The sequence below is a fragment of the Mobula hypostoma genome, chromosome 18, assembly GCF_963921235.1.
Source record: "Mobula hypostoma chromosome 18, sMobHyp1.1, whole genome shotgun sequence".
Classification (NCBI taxonomy): Eukaryota; Metazoa; Chordata; class Chondrichthyes; order Myliobatiformes; family Myliobatidae; genus Mobula; species Mobula hypostoma.
The window spans coordinates 13,859,710-13,872,314 of record NC_086114.1 but is presented as its reverse complement, the minus strand read 5'-3'; the positions used below and the strand labels follow the sequence as shown (position 1 = coordinate 13,872,314).

The following is a 12,605-nucleotide window of genomic DNA, read 5'->3' as shown; positions in this document are numbered from 1 at the left end:
ACCAGCCTCACAGGAGAGACAATGTACGGTGGTCAGTTAACCATTGTGATGTGGGAGGAAACCGGAGGTAACCCACTCTGTCACAGGGAGAACCTGCAAACACCACAAAGACAGCAACAGAGATCAGGATCAAACATGGTCGGTGGTGAACAAGGATTCTCTTGTACATTCATCCCTTCCTGCAAGCAACCAAAGTGCTACGTCTGCCCATTCACCTCCTCCCTCACCTCCATTCCGGGCCCCAGACAGTCCTTCCAGGTGAGGCAACACTTCAGCTGCAAATCTGCTAGGGTTGTCCACTGTATCTGGTGCTCCCAATGCAGCCTCCTCTACATTGGTGACACCTGTCGAAAATTTGGGGGATCACAAATTGGGGAGAACATTTTATATTCTGTCTGTATATCCTCCAACCAGATGGCATGAATATTGATTTTTCTTGCTAGGTAAAAATTACTCCCTCCCCTCCCCTCTTTCTCTTCTTTTATTCCCCACTTTGTCCTTTTGCCTCTTCTCACCTGCCTATCACCTCCCCTGGGTCCCATCCTTTTCTCCTATGGTCCACCCGCCTCTCCTACCAGATTCTTTTCTCTCCAGCCCTTTACCTTTCCTGCTCACCTGGCTTCACCTATCACCTTCTAGCCATCCTCCTTCCCCTCCTCCCCTTCCTTTTAATTCTGGCATCTTCTCCTTTCTTTTCCAGTCCTGAAGAACGATCTTGGCCCGAAATCTCAACTGTTTATTGATTTCCATAGATGCTGCCTGACCTGCTGAGTTGCTCCAGCATTTTGTGTGTGTTGCTGGTGGTGTATGCAGTGGGATTCAGACTGATAGGGTCCAGTAATTTAGCCACGGTGCTCCTATAGCCCAGTTTGTACCAGATTATGCTATCCTTTACCTCACTGAGAGGATGCGTACCCATGCACAAACTGAGTTTCTACTCCGATGAGGAAACCTGCAGATGCTGGAAATCCAAGAAGCATACACAAAAGGGGTCTTAGCCCAAAACATTGACAGTTTATGCATTTCCATAGATGCTGCCTGGCCTGCTGAGTTCCTGCAGCATTTTGTGTGTGTGTTGCCTGGGTTTATACCATCTCTGGATCCACAGGCTAAGTCTACACCCTCCCTTGGTAAAAAAGAAAGAATCGACAGGCTCCCTGGATTTATGAGTTTCCGTATCTTTTTTCCCCTCATTTCCCTTACATAAAAAGGACTATTCAACCTTCCCACAAAAATAATAGTCTGTCAAGTCTATGTCGTCATCGGTGCCTTATGCTGTTTTATACACAAAGACACAATATATGGGGTGTTCTTGCACTTTCTGTATTCTCAATGCGCATCCATGTGTTTGAATACCCATTCAGACCATATACAGACTGATATCCTCTCTGGTACCACATGCTTGATCGTAACCATTTTGAATGTCAGCCCAATGATATTAGGGTAATGGGGCACAGAAATAAGCCCTTTGGCCCATCTAGTCCTTGCTGACCCTGTTAGTCCCAGTGCCCACATTAGGCCTATACCACTCCAAACTCACAGGCAAACACCTCCCCGCCACTAATTACATTTACATGGAGTGCTGCCGCAAGAAAGCAGCATCCATCATTAAAGACACCCACCATCCAAGCCATGCCTTCTTCTCACTACCATCAGGCAGGAGGTACAGAAGCTTTAGATCCCACACCACCAGGTTCAGAAACAGTTATCACCCTCCAACCATCAGACCCCTGAACCAGTGTGGATAACTTCACCCACCACAACTCTAATCCAATTGGACACTACTTCACTTTTTTTTAATATACTGTATTTCTGTTTTTGCACATTAAAAAAAAATCTATTCAATACACGTAATTGATTTACTTGTTTATTTATTACTATGTTTTATTTTATTTATTATTATTATTTTAATTCTCTCTCTCTCTGCTAGATTATGTATTGTATCGAACTGCTGCTGCTAAGTTAACAAATTTCACGTGACATGCTGGTGATGATAAACCTGATTCTGATCACTGTCCCACTGTCAGGGACCCTTCGCAACTCATGTTTTCAGTCTTACTGTTTTATTTTTGTCGTCTTTTGCATGTTGGCTGTTAGTCTTTAGTACAGTATTTTTCCTAAATTCTCTTGTATTCTTTATTTTTCCTGTAAATGCCTGCAAGAAAATTAATCTCAAGGTAGTATATGGCAATGCGTATGTACCTTGATAATAAATTTGTCTTGACCTTTGAACTATACCATAAGTGCAGTTTCACCAACGACTTATTCTTGGTGGAAGATATTTGAACAGTTGCAGAAATACTTGCGCATGTTAATCAGTGAATTAATTTGAGGCAAATCAAAGTAGGATAAAATTAATCTGAGCTACAGTCCTGTTTGATAGACATAGGCCAACATCAATTATAACCTGGTAAGGATTAACTTAATGTCATCAACAATTGAAACAAAAGAAACTTAAAAGCAGGAGTACACATGGAACCTGTTCCTCTCACCTCAGGGATCTAATATTTGCAGGTCTGGACTGAGGAGGAATTGGAATCAAGTGAAGATCTGTATATCAGGGTAGGATTGGGCATGAAAACCTGTTTTGGTTATTTCAGTGAACAAAATGCTTCTTTTGTTCAAGTGAAGTTTTTGTCGTTCCTTCTAAACAAATCAGTGATTGGGAAAATGTTGAAAGAGTGGAACAATGGGAGAGTAAGGCTTTCCACAGCAGTGGAACAAGACAGAGAGAGGGAAAAAAAAGATCTGAGGCCTACCGCAAATCACGACTTGAGCCGCCCCCATGGACTTGGCCACCAGTAGATTCAGAAGCCCAATTGGACCTAAATAAATGAAAAAGGTTTGTGGTTATGATTTGGCGAAGGGAAAATAGGTGTTGCTTGCTGGCGAAGCCACAACTGCTGCATCAGTTCAGCGCTGAGGTGAGTGCAGCCAGTCCAGGAGCCCGATGGCAGCAGGGCGACAACTGCCTCAGCACTGAAATGGCTCCATGGCTGTGGACTTATTTTCAGGGACTCTGTAGTTCTTGTTCTGTGTGTTATGTAGTTACTTTTTTTTTATTACTTGAATGATTTGTTCTTGTTTTGCACCTTACAACCATATAACAATTACAGCACGGAAACAGGCCATCTCGGCCCTTCTAGTCCGTGCCGAACTCTTACTCTCACCTAGTCCCACTGACCTGCACTCAGCCCATAACCCTCCATTCCTTTCCTGTCCATATAGCTATTCAATTTAACTTTAAATGACATCGAACCTGCCTCAACCACTTCTGCTGGAAGCTCGTTCCACACAGCTACCACTCTCTGAGTAAAGAGGTTCCCCCTCAAGTTACCCCTAAACCTTTGCCCTTTAACTCTCAACTCATGTCCTCTTGTTTGAATCTCCCCCACTCTCAATGGAAAAAGCCTATCCACGTCAACTCTATCTATCCCCCTCATAATTTTAAATACCTCTATCAGGTCCCCCCCTCAACCTTCTACGCTCCGAAGAATAAAGACCCAACTTGTTCAACCTTTCTCTGTAACTTAGGTGATGAAACCCAGGTAACATTCTAGTAAATCTTCTCTGTACTCTCTCAATTTTGTTGACATCTTTCCTATAATTCGGATAATATCCTTGGATGTTTGACAGTCATTGTTGAGTGAGGCTTTTAGTGGGTTCCGTTGTGCTCTTTGTTTTGTAGCTGTCTGCAAGAAGATGAATCTCAGGGTTGTATATGGTAGACATACTTAAATAATAAATGTACTTTGAACTTTGACATTTGATTAGTAATTTTGAACTACCTGTGACCTTATTAGCAGCTGATGGCATGAGTAACGAGAAGCTGGGTTTGCCTACCTGCTCCACAAATCAAGATTTTGCTGCCCATTTTTACCCGTGCCCTTCGGCAGGCGTGGATCGCGACTGAGAGGGGCTCGATGAACGCACCTTCCTCAGAGCTCACAGAGTCAGGGAGTCTGTAATGTCAAACAAAGAAGAGTTACAGAAATCAACCAATATCTCATGTTCTTATACACTTTTAATCGAGCTGAACATAAACATTATCTTTTTTCTGTACCTCTCTTCACTGTGTTGTATAAGATATGTCCTGTATTTTGTCTGGATTTACTTGCCTTTGATATTGTTGCAAGCAAGAGTTTCGTTATACCTGTACTTCAGCGTACTTAAGCTTTTGACTTGACTTGGACACATGGAGGATCCAGGAGAAAGACTGTAGATTTTAGAGCATAGTACAGGCCCTTTGGCCCACAATGATGTACCTACCTTTTAATGTATGAAGTCAATCTAACCCTTCCATCCTACATAGCCCTCCACTTTTCAATTATCCATGTGCCCACCTCAGAATCTCATAAATCAAAATCAGAATTAGCATCAGAATTGGGTTTAAAATCACCAGCATATGTTATGAAATTTGTTGACTTTGTGGCAGCAGTAAAATGCAATACATAATAGTAGAAAAAAACTGTGAATTAAAATAAGTATAAATATATATATATATATATATATATATAAAAGTTAACTTAAATAACTAGTGGAAAAAGTAGGAATAAAAAAGTAGTAAGGTGTTGTTCATGGGTTCAATATCCATTCCAAAATCGGATGGCAGAGGGGAAGAAGTTGTGAAGTTGTTCCTGAATCGTTGAGTGTGTGCCTTCAGGCTTCTGTTTCTCCTTCCTCATTGTAACAATTAAGAGAAAATCTTTCCTGACAAACCTGTTGGAATTCTTTGAGGAGATTACACATAGGATAGATAAATGTGATGTAGTGGATGTTGTATATTTGGACTTTCAGAAGGCCTTTGACAAGGTGCCACACATGAGGCTGCTTACCAAGTTAAGAGCCCATGGTATTACAGGAAAGTTACTAACTTGGTTAGTGCATTGGCTGATTGGTAGGAGGCAACGAGTGGGAGTAAAAGGATCCTTTTCTGGTTGGCTGTCAGTGACTAGTGGTGTTCCGTAGGGGTCATTGTTGGGACTGTTTCTTTTTATGCTGTATATCAATGATGTAGATGATGGAATAGGTGGCTCTGTTGCCAAGTTTGCAGATGATACGAAGACTGGTGGAGGGGTAGGTAATGTTGAGGAAACAGGTAGGCTACAGAAGGACTTAGTCAGATCAGGAGAATGGGCAGGAGAGTGGCACGTGAACTTCAATGTTGGAAAATGCATGGTGATCCACTTTGCTAGTAGAAATAAATGTGCAAACTATTTTGTAAACGGGGAGAAAATCCAAAAATCTGAGATGCAAAGGGTATTGGGAGTCTTTGTGCAGAACACCCTAAAGATTAACTTGTAGAGGTACATTAACTTGTACAGAGATGTGGAGAAATTTCTTCAGCCAGAGGGTGGTGATTTTGTGGGATTTATTATCACAGGTAGCTGTGGAGGCCAGGTCGTTGGGTATATTTAAGGCAGAGCTTGATAGGTTCTTGATTGAACATGGCATCAAAGGTTACATGGAGAAGGCCAGGGAGTGGAGCTGAGGAGGGGAGAAAAGGATCAGCCATGATTGATTGGTGGAGCAGACTCAATGGGCGAAATGGCCTAATTCCGCTCCTATGTCTTGCGGTCTAATGAGAACAGGCGAAGGAGGTCCTTAATGGTGGATACCAACTTTTGAAGGCATCACTCCTTGAAGTCCTTTTGTCCCCTTGACCCCTTTGTGCCTCTTGCAGGAAGAAGCAGATCTTGCATTTATTTCACTTTTCTCCAAAACCCATCAGTGATGTTCATAAAAACGAGAAATGTGGAAGGGGTCAGTTGTTCTGGACTCAGCTGAGGAGTTTTGTTTTCTCCAGGACAAATTGGAACTCTCTGACGCCAAGGTTGAGGATGTAAAATACTGGAACAGATTTACAGCTGGCATCCATGGATTCCTGAGCCCTTAGGCCAGTGGTATTGAATAGTTTCCCATACTCCTTGTTATCAAAATTAGAACAAGATAACTCGGGATGCCTTCAAAAGGATGAAATCGATGGATATGATTAAATATTCCTGTTTCAGCTTCCCCTCTGTAATCCAATTCTTAAATGGACATTGAACCCATGAACACCACCTCACTTTCATTATTTGTTTTTGCACTATTTTTAATTTAACTATTTAATACACGTATATGTACTTACTGAAATTGATTTACTTATTTATTTTTATTCCTATATTATCATGTATGGCATTGTAGTGTTGCAGCTAAGTTAACAAATTTCACAACATATGCCAGTGATATTAAACCTGATTCTGGTTTAATAAATCAGCAATCACTGACCAGGCTTCAATTCCTGCTGCTGTCCGTAAGGAGTGTCTATATTCTCCCTGTGACCAGAGGGGTTCCTTCTGGATGTTCAGGTTTCCTCTCACGTTCCAAAGACGTATGAGTGAGGGACAGTAAGTTGCGGGCTTGCTATATTGCTGTCGGAATCGTGGCCACACTTGAGGGCTGCTCTCAGTGCAGTCCTCGCTGATTTGATTTGTTAGAAACAGTGTATTTTACTGTCTTGATGTGAAAAATAAATCTGCTTTTAATCTCTCTCTCTTTAAAAGAACAGTACAAACACAGAGTCTTAGAGTTATACAGCACAGGCCTTTCAACCCAACAGGCCCATGCTGAACAATATGTCCATCTAAACTAGTCCTGTTTGTCCATGTTTGGCCCCTATCCCTCTAAAATATTCCTGCCCAAATATCTTCAAGATGGTGCCAGAGAACAATGTGACCAATGGCGACATTCTGCCAACAACCCACGAAACTTACTTCTTCTTCCTTCAACTATGATTCTGCTACTAAGCAGCATGCAGTTGAACCTATGGTTCACATTTTGATGGTGTGCTTTTGGGCCAATTGAACGATCTGGTGCTTTGCTGTCTCTGAGGGAATTTGGTGAGGTTTAGAGCGGAGTGCGCAGCCTGGACGCCTGGGAGCATGGAGATGGGGCTCAAGCCCATGATCGACTCCATTGCTTCTCTCCGATCGAGGCGTCAAGCATGATTGAAGTTGGCAAGGGTGAGAGCAGAATACAGGCAGGTGTTCGGTGCTGTCTGCCTGTATTCTGTATACATACTTTGATAATAGGTCTTTGAAATGCTGTTAATGCATCCGTAACCCAAAATCAGAATCAAGTTTAATATCACTGGCATATTTCATGAAATTTGGTGTTTTGTGGCAGTAATAATTTTATATATTAAAGATTAAATTAAATACAAAAAGGGAGCAAAAAAGGAAAGCAAAATAGGATGAGGTAGTGTTCATGGGTTCTTCGTCCATTCAGAAATCTGATGGCAGAGGGGAAGAAGCTCTTTCTGATATAATGAGTTTGTGTCTTCAGGCTCCTATATCTCCTCCAATAGCAATGAGAAGAGAGCATGTCCTCTACCTGTCTCAAACACTTTCTCTGGCTGCTTATTCCATATACTGACCACCCTCCAGGAGGGAGAAAACATTCTCTTCAGGTTCTTTGTCAGATCTTTCCCCTCTCCCTCAAATTCTTGATTCCCCAACCCTGGGAAAAAGACTCCGTGTGTTCATCATTTCTACATTCCTCATTATTTTATACAGGTCTATAAAGTCGCACATCATGTGCCCAAGGGATTGAGCAAATGCTGGAAATCCAGAGAAACAAACACAAAATACTGGGGATGCTCAGCAGTTCAGGCAGCACTTATGGAGGAAATAAGCAGGCGATGTTTTGGGTCAAGACCATTCACCGGGACTCAAATTTGAACATATTTCTTTGAAATATACAGTAACTCCTGGACAACAGACCAAGATCTGGGAAATCTAATGAGTTAATATCATTCAAAATAATGCTTAGTACAAGATACTCTGCGAAAACACTGTGTTCACATTTCATTCAGTTAATTCCTGATATCATTCACATGCTAACTCTAATTAGTTATACTGCAATTGGTTAAAGTGTAACTTTCTCAATGATACCAGAAAACCAGATTAATAGTGCAATTAACATTTACAATTATCTTGGCCTGACTTTGACTACGGATTCTCAGGCACCTGGACTTCCTGACCGCTAAGATTGTTATTTGTTTTTTATGAAAAGGTAATTCCCAGTGGTAATATTCTTATCTTAATTTCACAACAATGCCAACCACAAACTGAGCTATTTGTCACTCACAGATATAGGCCACTGCATAGGAAAAAAGTAAACTACAGAGACAGAGGGGACTTCCAGTTGGAATCTGATCCAGTAAATTATAGAAAGCAGTCTACTTTTCAAATCAAAGTTTAATTATCATTCAATCATACATGGATACAGCTGATTGAAACAGCATTCCTCTGCAACCAATTTGCAAAATGTACACACCACATTCAAAATAGCAAGCAAAAGAAAACTAGTCATGCAAAAAACACAAATATAGTCCAAGCCCCTGAGCGACATGGCCTGCAAATTGATGGTACAGTTCCAGGCAATCCAGCCCATCATTCCACTGATTGAACACTGGAAGGCAGCACAGGCAGGAGAGGCCAGCCCTGAAATGAGCACAGATGCCACACTACACCGCCTCTGGCGTCTCCTCACATGGGCAGCAGGCAAGCTCATGGTTTAAGGCCTAGTCCTCACTACCACCGAGGCTGCGCAGCTCCCATGAAGCCTGTCTCACCACCAAACAAGGGAAACAGGCTTGTGGCATCTTACATGATCAACGTCCAATGGGGTCTTGCGATTGCAAGAGAACCGTCCGAGGCAATCACTCCCAGTTTCACTAATGTGCACCAACTCTGATGCCTTCGAGAAGCAGGCAGCAACATGGTCTGCACCCAGACCCAATCCACTTCCTCCGACATACCCATCAGCTGCTCTGACTAATGAGCAGCTCACTGATGCAGTAGACCTGCAGTACCCGAAGTTCTTGGAGTTATTGTGATCATAAAAAATACACACTTAACAAAGAAAAAAACACTTCTGGTTGGCCCCTAAGTACCAGAAGTTCCCTTTTCTGTTTTTATTCTGTATTTGAGTGATGTAAAGCAATTACCACCAACAGCTCAATAATTTTTATCATTATTAAACTGGGCTGAAAGAGTTTTGCAACAGAAATAATCAATTTGTAAACTTTGAATGTGATTTTTTTTAATGCATTTTGGCTAAGTAATTGAGCTTAGGCCAGTGACCAATCAGACATCGGAAGTTTGAAAAGAAGGGATTTCATTCAGGTCCACTGACCAAGTAGAAAAAGGCAGCACCGGATGGCAGCAATGTGACTGAGCTCTGAGCAGCGACCAATCCGCGTTTGGGTTTCATTAGCAAGAAGCAAATTAAAGGAAGGCAGGGGCAAGCACAATGGACAGAGTCAGAGTGGTGATCTTGAGGCTTTAGCTCTTTGAGGCTTCAGCAAAGACAGACTTCAGACAAGGCGAAGAAAAGAAAATCTCTAGCTTATTTTTTTTCCTTTCCTTCTTTATATCTGCTCGGTTAGGACAGTAGAAATGCCAGACAGGATAGTTGAATGCTCCCCTTGCAGGATGTGGGAAGGCAGGGAGACCTCCAGTGTCCCTGATGACTACAACTGCGGGAAGTGCATCCAGTTGCAGCTTCTAACAATCCACTTTAAGGAGCTGGAGCTGGAACTGGATCATTCAAGTGGCTGAAGGGGTGATGGGTAGGACATAGAGAGATAGTTACACCCAAGGTGCAGGACACAGGAAACTGGGTGACAGTCAGGAATGGGAAAGGGGTTAAAGAGCCAGTGCAGAGTACCCCTGTGGCTATCCCCCTCAACAACAGGTATATCACTTTGGATACTGTTGGTGGGGTTTGATCTAACAGAAGAAGGTCACAGTGGTCGGATCTCTGGCACTGAGTCTGTCTCTGTGACTCAGAAGGGAAGGGTGGAGAAGAGGCACGCTGTGGTCATAGGGGATTCATTAGTTAGGGGAACAGACAGGAGGTTCTGTTGGCGAGAACAAGATTCCCGGATGGTATGTTGCCTCCCAAGTTCCAGGGTTTGAGATATCTCGGTTCAAGTCTTCAACATTCTTAAGTGGGAGGGTAAACAGCCAGAGGCTGTGTAGGTACCAGTGACATGGGTAAGACAAGTGACAAGGTTCTGCATAGGGAGTTCAGGGAGTTAGGTGCCAAGTTAAAGAGAACGACTTCCAGGGTTGTAATCTCAGGATTATTACCCGTGCCACATGCTCGTGAGGCCAGAACTAGGAAGATTATACAATGGCTAAGGAGTTGGTGTAGGAGGGAGGGTGTTAGATTTTTGGATCATTGGGTTCTCGTTCAGGGAAGGTGGGTCCTGCACAGAAGGGACGGTTTGCACCTGAAGTGGACGGGGATTAATATCCTAGTGGGAAGGTTTGTTAATACTGCACGGTGGGGTTTAAACTAGAGTTGCAGGGGGATGGGAACCAGATTGCCAGAACAGTTAGTGGAGAGGTTGTGGAGGCAGATGTTGGTAAGACCTCAGACAAAGTCAGGAATCAAAAGGTTGAGCATGGTGCAACTAGTGTTCTGAGCTGCATGTATTTCATTGCAAGAAGTATTGTAGAAAAGGCAGATGAGCTCAGGGCATGGATCAACACCTGGAATTATGATGTTTGTAGCCATTAGTGAGACTTGGTTGCAGGAGGGGCAGGACTGGGGTTTTGTTGTTTTAGATGTGACAGAGTGGGATGGAAAATGTTACAGCAGAGCTCAGACAGGACAGACTGGAGAACTTGACTAGAGAGGTATTATGGGTGGAATTGTGAAACAAGAAAGTATGACCACATTAGTAAGGCTATATTACAGACCACCCAACAGTCCTAGGATCTTAGAGGACAAATATGTAAAGAGATCATAGACTGTTTCAAGAAACATAAGGTTGTTATAGTAAGTGATTATAACTTTTTACTTATTGACTGGGAATCTCATACTGTAAAAGGACTAGATGGGATAGAGTTTGCCAAATGTGTTCCGGAAAGTTTCCTTCATCAGTAAGTGGAAATCCTAATGAGAGAGCTTTCAATACTGGATCTGCGATTAGGAAATGAGACAGGGCAGGTGACAGAAGTTTGTGTAGAGGAACACTCTGCATCTAGTGATCACAACACCATTAGTTTCAAATATGCAAAACCATAGGTCCAGTCCACTCGTTGAGGTTCTGAAATGGAGGAAGGCCATTTTCGATGGTATCAGAAATGATTTGGCAAGTGTGGTATGAGGTGCAAATGGAGAACAAGCAATGAAAGAGAACACTTAAAGAAAGAAATGAGGAATGCTAAAAGAAGCTGCTCTCACAGACAAGGTGACGGAGAATCCTAAGGTATTCTGCAGCTCTGTTCAGAGCAAAAGGATTGCAAGGGTCAAAATTGGTTCTCTGGAAGACCAGAATGGTAATCCATGTGTGGTAGATCTTAAATACATTCTTTGCATCTTTATTTACTCCAGAGATGGTTACAGAGTTTATAGAAGTGAGGAAAAGTGACATCAATTTCATGGACCCTGGACAGATTACAGAGGAGGAGGCATTTTCTATCCTGAGGTAAATCCGAATGGATAAATCCCCAGGGCATGAAAAGGTGTTCCCTTAGACCCTATTGGAGGCAAGTGCAGAAATTGCTGGCGCCCTAGAATTTAAAACCTCCTTAGTGACAGGAGAGGTACCAGAGGATTGGAAGATAGCCAATGTTGTTCCGCTGTTTGAAAAAGGCGGAAAAAGAAACTAGGAAATTATAGGCCATTGAGTTGTGGGAAAGTTTTTGGAAGGTTTTCTTAGGGACCGAATATTTGGATAGACACGGACTGATTATGGATAGTCAGCGTGGATTTGTGCGTGGTAGGTCATGTTTAACCAATCTTTTAAGATGTTTTGATAAAGGAATCAGGAAAGTGGATGAAGGCAAGGCAGTGGATGTTGTCTACATAGACTTTTGTAATCACTTGACAAGGTCCCACATGGGAGGCTGGTCAAAAAGGTTCAGTCACTCGGAATTCGGGATGAGGAAGTAAGTTGGCTTTGTGGGAGAAGCCAGAGAGTGCTAGTTGAGGGTCTAAGACTGGCGTCCTGTCGCACTCACCTCAATAATAAGTAAATGCTTTGAGAGGCTGGTCAAGGACTACATCTGCAGCTTGCTACCACCCACACTGGACCTCCTATGATTCGCCTAGCGATACAACTGATCTATAGATGATGTAATAGCCACAGCTCTACATACTGTCCTTACACATCTGGAGAAGAAGGATGCTTCAGTGAGAATGCTGTTCTTGGACTACAGTTCAGTATTCAACACCATAATTCCCTCCAGGCTTGACAAGAAGCTCAGAGAACTCAGCCTTCACCCTGCCTTGTGCAGCTGGATCTTGGACTTCCTGTCAGATCGCTGGCAGGTGGTAAGAGTGGGCTCCCTCACCTCTGCCCCTCTGACCCTCAACACAGGTGCCCCTCAGGGCTGTGAACTAAACCCCCTCCTTTACTCTCTGTATATCCATGACTGTGTCACCACCCACAGCTCCAATCTGCTGATTAAATTTGCTGACAACACTACACTGATTGGCCTAATCACAAATAATAATGAAGTAGTCTACAGAGAAGAAGTCATCACCCTGACACAGTGGTGTCAAGAAAACAACCTCTCCCTCAATGTTGCAAAGACAAAGGAACT

The 12,605-nt window shown here is 42.8% G+C and overlaps 1 protein-coding gene across 7 annotated transcripts in view; it reads right to left on the bottom strand.

The window, feature by feature from the left end:
* LOC134358348 (sorbitol dehydrogenase-like) overlaps positions 1 to 12,605 on the bottom strand; it is a 54,904-nt gene that overhangs the window by 21,876 nt on the left and 20,423 nt on the right. For all 7 annotated transcript variants that reach the window (XR_010020863.1, XR_010020864.1, XR_010020865.1 and 4 more), the window contains exons 5-6: positions 3,844 to 3,962; positions 2,760 to 2,825 (exon numbers count right to left, since the gene is read on the bottom strand). Coding sequence is in view for 4 of the 7 variants with exons in the window: in XM_063070471.1 (XP_062926541.1) it covers positions 2,760 to 2,825; positions 3,844 to 3,962 (185 nt within the window). In the remaining 3 variants the exon portion in view is untranslated. The remainder of the gene's footprint in view (positions 1 to 2,759; positions 2,826 to 3,843; positions 3,963 to 12,605) is intronic.